The sequence below is a fragment of the Melampsora larici-populina genome, assembly GCF_000204055.1.
Source record: "Melampsora larici-populina 98AG31 unplaced genomic scaffold MELLAscaffold_14, whole genome shotgun sequence".
Taxonomy (NCBI): Eukaryota; Fungi; Basidiomycota; class Pucciniomycetes; order Pucciniales; family Melampsoraceae; genus Melampsora; species Melampsora laricis-populina.
This window is the reverse complement of record NW_006768778.1, coordinates 1,541,801-1,551,870: the sequence shown is the minus strand read 5'-3', so window position 1 is coordinate 1,551,870 and position 10,070 is coordinate 1,541,801. Positions and strand designations below refer to the sequence as shown.

Here is a 10,070-nt window from a genome sequence, read left to right as displayed (position 1 = left end):
TCAAAGATTTAAAGACATCGATAATGATGAACAACTATGCAAGAGAACGCACAGTTTGAAAAGATTCAAAGATATCGATAATAATGAACAACTATGTAAGAGAACGCACAGTTTGACAACATTCAAATATATCGATAATAGTGAACGACTATCGACTATCGTTCTTTGATTGTTCTCAAAGAACGATAGTCGTGTCAAAGATTCAAAGATTTTGATAATAAAGAACAACGATTGACTATCGTTCTTGGAGAACAATCAAAGAACGATAGTTGTTTTAGGTTTTCAGGATATTGTTTCTCACTTGATCTAATCAATTTGCTCACGGATCTCTCAAGACTGGGCTCAATGGCTTTGATGGGGAAGAATACCAACATTTTTCTGATTTCAAAGGTAGGATATTACGATATCTTTTTAGGGGACTACGAAAAGAGCCAATTTAAACAAGTTTTGTATATTTTTGAGATAATTGAACTCTATCCAGCACAAAGGGTTTGATAGCATCAAGTAATTAGGATTGTTTTTTTACTGACTTTTGAAAGCGCGCTGAAAACATCAGTGGGAGATGGTCAGTCCGATATTTTTCACCAACGAAATGATTTTAAGCCATAAGGGAAACAACTTACCCAATATGCTTGCTTGACGCGCACTTGCTGCTGCAAGTAGCATTCCAGCAGCAATTTTGTCAATTCCCAAAGCCATCACAGACGATTCGGTCACTGAGATTGAGGGTAATAGATCAGTCCAGGTTTTGATTCCTGCGTTAAAAAGTACATTCCTGATTTCATCAACAGGTTGTTTGATACCGGCGGAAGCCAAAAACTTGTCAAAGGGTGTTGGCCTGCCCGTAATGATCTCGATATCCTCTGAGCTCCAGATATCATCGGAAGTGTGGACATCAGACACTTTGGTTTCATCCTCGATATCTGAGGATGCAGCTAGGTCAATGAAATTCTTTTTGGAAAATGACGGGTCAATATGTGATTGATGATGCTCGCAGCCTGATGTGTAAATAGCATTTGTGATTAGCATAGTAAGGAGTTTGCTCGATGATAAATCAAAGGAACTCACCTGGGGCCAACTTTATTTGTGATTTTGAGTCGGGAGTTTTGGTCAAAGCTGGTAATCGCATATCCAAGTTGGTCTTTTTCCCACGAGTTGAAGGGGATTCTTCAGTGGCTTCACGTTGACGCTGAAATTCAGCCGAATGAATCTGATATCTTTTAGCTGAACTTGTGTTCTTATCAAATCTGGTGCGTTTCATTGATCGGCGGTAATCAGGACAGTCGGGTGGCATGTCAAGTGTTGCTTGGCCTTCAGCCTATGAGGAACAGTAAGAAATGTTAAAAGTCGAATCAGACTCAAGAATAAAGTAAAATACTTACAATTTCTTTGGCCCATACAGAGCACGCTTCAAAAGAGAATCGATATTTGAAGTTCGGGTCCCAGGGGGATGTCAAAACTGCTCCATCTCCGCCAGCAGTGCCGGTCTGCCCATAACGTTCAACTAATTTGTTTGAGGCCGTATAACGGGCCAACATCTTCTTTTGTTCCTAATGATGGAAACCAAAGAGATCAGAGGGGTGAGCTAAAACATATGAAACCAAGTACCCTCACCAAGTTCTCCTTGATCAATTCTTGATTGTGAGATGTTTTGTTTCCCGCCGTGTCCTTTGCAATAAGCCCATCGGCCGCCTCATCCTGGATCAGTTGTGAGGAAATTTAGTATGAATATAGTTTTGATAGGTGAGTGAAAATATCGGCTCACATTATCAACTTGTTTCTTTTTTTGGGCTTCGTTTGGGCTACAGATATCTAATTTGCCAGTGCGTGATTTCGAGCGATCGAGGCAAAGCACAAACTCCTGCCAATCCTCAAACGAATCGAGGGGTAGTTTTTTCTTGCCAATGGTTGCCTTCCATATCAAGCCTTGGGCGAGGTGACCGTTCAGTACCACTTCTTTCATTCCAGTCTTGATTTCATTGACTGCGTCACCACACAGAGCCTTGAAGTCATTTAAGCTCTTGCCAAATAAGCAGGTCTTGATGGAACGTCCCGATCCATTGTGAAAGTGTCGGGAATCGACTGTCTTGATCGTCTTTTTCGGAGCCTTCTTTGTCCCCCCTATACGGACACATGGCTGCTCTTTGGTTTCCTCAAAACTGATCTTGAAAGCGATCCGTACAGTCACTTCATGCGCTAGGTCAAATCGAGCACGGCCTGCAGTTCCCGGACGTTCCAGCAAGTTATCGCCAGCCTGACGAGCTGGCGCATCATGTCCATTTCGTAAGACAGGGGGGTCTTCAAAGACTGAGAGATGGGGAAATCAGTACAACTAATGAGCCAGAGCAAAGATAAAACACTCACTACCATTCATCCACCCTTGCATATTATTGACTTCTGTAGACATGACTTGTATAGAGAAAGATATGAGGATTTTGATTTGATAGGATGAGAATTTTAGTGAAAAGAAAGATTGTGATACTGGTTGTAGAACTATTGGAAATTGAAATCCTAGAGGAAGAAAGAATTGAGGGTAGCTGGCCGGAGGGAATCTCAAGGGTAGCCTTGTAGGAACCCTTTCTGAACATCGGTCAGAGCTGGTATATAGGATCTGGTGGCGCTTGAATTGTTTGGGTCCCTACATTGCAAGGTGGCTTTGATGAAAGCAAGATGGAGATCTGGGATCTTTTGATTTGTCGAAAGATCCATGCAAATCAAAAGATCCATGATCATATTGAAAAGTCTTTTGACTTGGTTTTTGCCCCTTTGCCCAGGTATTAGCTGCTGCGGCGGCGATTTTTCTTCAAAAAAAATTGCAACCTTTCTTGAATCGGCTGTAGGAGTTCCAACTCGATAACGGTCAAAAAGAAAAGAAGGAACTCTCGAAAACACTCGATACAATACGATACGATAAGACACACCCCTCACATTCAATCACTCCAACACTCCCTTTTATACTCCAGTCCTTCAAACCTAATCAAACCTAATGTAAGTTCGATTTTTGGTCTTTATCATCCCTTTCTTCTGACCACTTCTTGAAACCTATTCTGAGCTGTTTCTGTCTTGTTTTAGGTCGGTCCGAGTCAAATCAAGCCTCGGGCACTTCTCAATCGATCAATTAATCTATTACTGTTGACCTGTCACCACCCATTTCATCAATTCCCATCAAATCAAAAAATCGATTTTTTGATTCTCGGTAAGTCCTTCATTCTCTTCATCTGTATCATTTACTAATCCATTCTTCTAAACTCTCTATTCAGGGTTTGAATAGCTTTGTTCTTTCAGTGTCATTAATTAAATTCAATTTCGATTTTTTCAATCAGTCATTGGTGCATCTGTAGATAAGTTGGAAATGCTTGAAGATGGTGAAGTTACTGAACAAGATGAAGGATCATTAGATTGTATAATTGAAAGATTTGTATTTAGATATCTAGATTTTTTGGTTTAATTATTTTTGCTTGTTATTGTAAGTTATGTGACTTTATCAAAATTGAATTATTTTAAACAAAGTAAATGGGATCCAATAAAAATCCAACACTTTAAGATAGTGTAAAAATGAAGCAGAAGAGTTATAAAGTTTGTTGTTGTTTTGTTTTAATGAGAGTTTAAAGATTATATAATTAAAGGAAATTGATTGAGTTTAAGAAGATTGGAGTTAATTTGATTGATAGGTGGTGATCTTGAAAAACACTCAAACTGAGTATTCCACAATTCACAGTTTCTTAGCGCAGATATTTTGATTACCACAGCGTGTTGTGGTATTTAATAACCACGCTTGGTCTTGTCTAAATCCTTTTAGTTACATTTACTTTCACATCAAGGCAACAAATTATCAAGAACTTCCAGCTCGCTCTCGATTAGATTTATATTCACATTTATTTCATTAATCAAGTATCAAGTTAGAAGTTCTAGAGGCAGTCAAATGTTTGAGTATAGACTTAGGGTCTGTGTATTATTTATCTTTTCATTATCTTTTGGGAATAGGTCGAGTGTGACCTGAGCTTTTTCTTTTTATGTCCGTGGTTATAAATTTACAAACTTGTTATGTTTTATGGTATATATAGTCTTTGTTTGTACCACCCAGTTTCTTTCCTCATCGGAAAGAAACTGTAAGTGATTTTATTTTCTTCTCAACAACTGTTCTACAAATCTCTCTAACAATCTGTTCTCATTATCATTACTAGCATTTATACTATTTTTACTTATACTTTTCGTTCGACGCCTTTGCCTCATTCCCTGTTGCTATACGCACAGGTTTGTCATAGTTCACTTTTTACTTTTTCTTACGTTTACTAACTAACATGTGTGCGTGGTTAGGTGTGTTATCTTTTTCAAGTAGCTCTTTGAAGCTCTTAGGCTTGTGCCGACTGACTTATGTCGCACCTGATTGCCCCAGGTTAGTAGTTGTGATTATGATCATCGGAAAGAAACTCATTTATACTATTTTTACTTATACTTTTTGTTCGACGCCTTTGCCTCATTCCCTGTTGCTATACGCACAGGTGTGTTATCTTTTTCAAGTAGCTCTTCAAAGCTCTTAGGCTTGTGCCGACTGACTTACGTCGCACCTGATTGCCCCAGGTGTGTTATCTTTTTCAAGTAGCTCTTCGAAGCTCTTAGGCTTGTGCCGACTGACTTACGTCGCACCTGATTGCCCCAGGTTGTTTAATTTATATTTTGGCCACAGCCAAAATTAGTTTTTCAAACGAGCTCATATTCTCACAACACTGAGTCAGTGTATGTAGTCATCTTTTGAATGCTTTTGTCAATCTGAAAAACGTTACAGCATGTATTACATATGAATACCTTATCCTGATGAGCAGATACCTGAGCAGCACTGTATGTACATGATAACACCCTATTCATTGAGCCTGCTATACATATATAGTGTGGGTTTTATGGCTCAGGGGTGAAGTGATAGATCATTTTATGACAAATCATACTCCCAATTATTTTTTCTGCCCACTTGTGGAAGTTGAATAATTAGGGTATACAAATATGGTTCTGGAAATTTCCAGAAGTGTTTCCCCAGAACACCAAAAGTCTTTTTTAGGTGTGTTCTGAACTTATGGTATTCTGAAGCTTAGAATAACCAACACTGCATGTTTTCCAGAAGAGCAGGAGGCTTCTGGTGTTCTGGAAAAAGATGTCTGGAAATTTCCAGAACAAACTTTGTATACCCCAAATGTTTGCAGTGTATGAAAATACAAGGCTTTTTGAGAAATCAGCTTAGATGCTTTGATTCAATCCCATTGAAGGTGAAAGGATAAGGTCTATGTTTTACTGAAGCTTTGGATGCCTTCAACCTTCTGGGTTCACATTTCCAGATGATATCAAAAGATCTACAGGAAAGGGCAAACTGTGACCCGAAAGATGGGTTCAAAATAAGTTGTTCCATAACTTGGTGAAGATCCAGACAAGGGGCTCAGATTTTGGCTTTTGGCCAGATATTGGTTGGCTGGATGGTGTAGTCCTATATTGACCAGCCTGTGGCCTTTGAAATGGTGATAAAGGGTTGTCTTGCATGGTGGTCAAATGTGCAGCTGTGATACAAATTCTGCATTTTTACAAACACCTCAATAGAAGTGGTTGTGCCCATGTTTTTTCATCTGACATTGGGACAGCTCCCAGAATCCAATCCATGGTCTGGAAGGCTGGATTGGATTCTGCAAGGCCTATTCTCCATGATCATTATGATGCTGCCTCCATCCCAAGGGCCAAGGAAGCAAGCATTGGTTTAGGAACAAGGAGGGGAGCAGAGGTGAGCTTAATGCATTTTCACCTGGAAATTATCCCCTTCAAACAATCAAATACCACCAGTAGACCACTGATTGACTATCTGAAAGTGACCAAGAAAGACACAGCAAATTTGGCTGTGTAGCCTTCCTTTCAGACTGTCAAACAGCAAGCACAATGTCCCTGTGGCCCATGGTACTAGGGTTTCTTGGGAAGCTTCAGTGAAAGACCCTTTGAGTGGTACAAACCCTCCAAATCATGATAGTGGATGAGCTATGGCTTCACTCAACATGCATTGAGAGCATGAAGATTAGATTATGTATTATGTGTGCTGTTGACAGTATCGAAGATCAAAACACCAAAAGAGCCTGCAGCAGTCTTTGAAAAACCAAGGGGGGATGTCAAGAATCTTTGATTTTTCTCAAGAGTTCCACATTTAGGGGGGCATTCAGAACTCTCAATATACAAAGCTAAAGCATAGACAATATGTTTGGTTGCCATTTGCGAAAAAACTTCTCTAGATTACAAGCATTTTACATAACTTCGATTGAGTTTTTTTTTGGATTTATGTTCTCTTCTGTGCACATACAATTTTTTGGACCCCCTGCATTGGAGGTTCTCTTTTGGGGGTCTGTTTGCAATCCTGAAAAGTACAAGTCCTGCTGCTGATGCTTTAATTAGGTTATCCAACATGTCAATTGTACAAGGTGATTCATGTCTTGAAACATGGTTCAAAGAAAATTTTCTGAAGGCAAAACATTGTGTCCCAATATACAGCATTCAATGCATCCCACTATAAGGCTTGTATCCAGAATATGTGGCAGTATTTTTTGTGATGTTTCACCTGGGAAGAAAACAAGTCTGTCCAAAGACAACAGTTTTCCTTCTTCCTCCTTCATTGACACCAACACTACCAAAATTTGGTTTTTGGAATCATGAAATTATTTGTCTTCTGTCCCTTCATACTATTGAAATTCTCTTCCACAATCATATGCCCATATACACCACAATATAGATTGGATTCAGTACCAAGAAGATATCCAAAGGAATTTGAAGTTCAACTTTATCAACCCTTTCATATTAAGCCTGATGCAACTTTGTCATCCAACTTAGAATCTATAAGTTTGATATCAACTGAAAATTCTCCTCCAGTTCCTGATATTAATAGGTTTAAGAGGCTTCTCAATGTTAAAAAGAAGATCCCAACATGGTGGTTTCTAGACATGGACTTGGATGAATTGGCATCAAACTTGAGAATCTCATTCCCATTTCTTCAAGAAAAAATTAGGTCTGATGCCTTCATGAAAGGTAAACAGGTTGAAAAGACAATTAACTATGCAGTAGACATACTTGAAAATTACCGCTTGCAATCAAAAGAAAGAATATGGGTGCTTGCTGTTTTGACTCATCTTCAAGAGTATCTACCCAAGGGTGATTTGAGGCCAATAGTAACAGATATGAGCAAGGGACCCATAAGTAATGCTGGCCTCCAGCTTCATCTGACAAAGGGTATGAATTAATTTAACTCAATGCCTCTGAGATATAGAAAGATTTGTATGGATGACTGACAATTTTACTTTCTGGAATAGGGTTAAATCTTATAGGAGCTAGTCAGGAGTTATGGAACTCAAAGAAAGGCCCCACACTTTTGGAGATTGATTTGTGTAGAATTATTTTCTCTTGATCATTCTCTGGGTTGATTTTCCAAACTAATTCCATATTTCTTTGATTTTTAAGCCCTGTCAGAGGCACTCTCAAAGTGGAAAATCATAAAATGGCTCACATGCCAATTCAGGGCAGATGAAGCCTCAAAATCATCCAAATTCATGGTTGAAACTCATGATCTTCTACTTCAGGAAAGCTGTCCAATGGAAGAAGAAACATTGAGAAAACTTTTGTTGAGGTGTTCACAAAATTTAGAAGAACAAGATACAAGCCCATGGGACAAAGAACTTGCTTACATAATACTCCATAAATATGAACAAATCTATCCTGTAGTCAGAGATTTTGTAAGGTTTCAAAAATCACAAAATGATTACTTCAAGAAGACATATGAATACAAAGAACTACCAAATCTCATACTTCAGGCAAGGCAGGATCTTGGGCCTTTTAAAAACCTGATGAAACTTTTCCTTAAGGAAAAGAGTATGAACATGGATAGTATCAAACTTCTAATTGATTCTATATTGAGGACTAAACAAAAGTATCAAAGATGGGAAGATACTGAATCTAAACAGATGGCTAATCAGGAGGATTCAGTCATCCGCCTACTACAACACATCTCCACCCACATTGATGGTGCCAAGTCATACCTTGAAGATCTAGTGGATCATCGCAGTAAGTCATCACTAATCTCATTGATTGATGCACCAGCTACACTAGAAACATAATCTCCCCAGTATCTGGATCAACATCACTGAAAATCCCTCTTGTAGGTGACTCTCAAATGTATACATTCAATACGCTTGAACTTTCCCCAACTGGCCAACCATGTGTTATTTGTCAACAAGACATGCACAAGGAGGAGGCTCTTGTCAAGCTTCATTCTGAGGTAGATCATCAACTTCACATGGATTGTTGGCAAGTAAGTCAAAATATTTTCAATATATACACAACTCCAGAATTGTCTACTCACAATGGGCCCTTCACAAATCTAACAAACAGAGGTTGTTGAAGAAGAATGGCACTAAATTTCCTAAATGCCCCATTTGTCGAGAGAAAATTGTGCTAAGCTCAGCTTGAGGGGTGATTCAAAGATCAATCAGTGGATTATGCATATTTGTGTTGATAGCCTACGTCATAGAAAATCTTCTCTTGCAAAAACCACCGTTTGGAGTGGCCATAAAACTCAAATTGCATTGACAGAAGGTGCATATATTTTCTTTTTGTGCCTCAAATTTGATGAGGTTTGCAGATCCAGTTATGGAAGATTGAAGGACTCCTGTTGCTTCGTCAACTGGTGATGATTCACTCTAGAGATGTTGAAGCTGAAAACCATAGGGAACAATTCATATCATCTGCCGGTTCAAGTCCCATCAGACTTCTGCTACAACATTTCCGCTTGAGTTATGAGTGAGTTGCTTGTGTTTGCGAGCGGACTTTATGTAGGTATATGGTGAAGACCAGGAAATGAGTGGGAGACTTTGTTACATGGTTGGTATTTGGACAAAAGTGGGTTGACTGTGATGCTGAGTGAGATGCTTTTGCCCATTCTCTACTTGCTGGCACAGCTCAGGTAGAGATCTTGTGAGTTAGTTACACTACATGTGTGGCTAATAGTGGGTTTGTCCTACATCCTCCCACAATGCATGATCCTTACCTTTCCGTAGTCAAGATTGTGCGGGTTGGGGGTAGCGGGGGCCCTGGCCCGAGGCTTGGTTTTCTGGAACCAATCTTGCCCCAAGACTATTTGGTTTCTGCGAACCAAGAAGTCTTGCTGGGGTCCTCCATTGGGTTGGAGAGTGGGATGTTTCAATTTTGTTGGGTGGGTGGGGTGGTCTACAAAAACTATTGCACGGAGAATTCACTAAGGATCTCTTGAGAAGACAGAGTGAATGCTGAGCTTGCAATGAGTGTCCTTGCCTATGAGACACTGGAGAGGTGAAAGTGGTGAAGAGTGTAGAGGGAACATTTTCCTCAGCGCACAGCTCTGTAGGCAACACGTGTTGCTCGGTACCGAGATCTGTGCGCCTACCTCTGGGATTCACCTTTCACGAGTTTTGCAAGCCCTCATGGACCTACGGACCACCTGTGTTATGGTGGTTCTCACAATGAATATTGGGTTAACAGAATATTGACATTGTCCAATAAAATGTGAGTCTGAGGGTAGATATTAGTTTTGTTACAATGCTTCTCGAGCCGAAAAAATTGTATGAAACAAGAAATTTTACAAACAAAAAAGAGAGGTTCAACTGATTTTCAAAGTTGTGAGCATGAAAGACAACAAGGCCAAAAAAAGTCATAAACAATAGCAAAGTTGGTGAAGAAATGATGATGTAATGAGTTTGATAATAGATGAGGCCCGTTTTGCACCACCCCCTACAAGCACCATGCCTTGATTGAGCTTTTGATTTGGGGTTTTCTTTCATATATATATGTAAATGCAAGAGGGCAGTTCAAGTTAAACAAAAATGTTGTAAAATTATAAGTCTTTTGGCCTCCATGTGCTGTAAAACTTTATAATTCCAACTTTTGTTTGCACATACATGTGCTCCTCAGGTAGGGCTTTCTCAGAGTTTTTCAAACTTTCAACAATTATAAGCAGCATTTTGCTGTAGGCACAGTTCTGTTTTAGTGCTTTTTCAAACTTGAACTGCAATGACCCTCAAACACCT

General features: G+C 39.4%; 2 protein-coding genes across 2 annotated transcripts; one reads left to right on the top strand and one right to left on the bottom strand.

Annotated features, from left to right (window-relative positions):
- On the bottom strand, positions 1-2,407 carry MELLADRAFT_105738 (uncharacterized protein; the record flags this gene model as incomplete). The annotated part of the gene is made up of 8 exons (XM_007408952.1): positions 1-34; positions 324-419; positions 531-543; positions 624-998; positions 1,069-1,318; positions 1,615-1,698; positions 2,132-2,307; positions 2,365-2,407. 8 exons carry the CDS (start codon positions 2,405-2,407, stop codon positions 1-3), a joined length of 1,071 nt encoding a protein of 356 aa, XP_007409014.1.
- Positions 2,408-6,671: 4,264 nt separating this feature from the next.
- Positions 6,672-8,916, top strand: MELLADRAFT_105737 (uncharacterized protein; the record flags this gene model as incomplete). The annotated part of the gene is made up of 5 exons (XM_007408970.1): positions 6,672-7,245; positions 7,326-7,400; positions 7,474-8,073; positions 8,172-8,320; positions 8,845-8,916. 5 exons carry the CDS (start codon positions 6,672-6,674, stop codon positions 8,914-8,916), a joined length of 1,470 nt encoding a protein of 489 aa, XP_007409032.1.
- Positions 8,917-10,070: the final 1,154 nt, after the last annotated feature.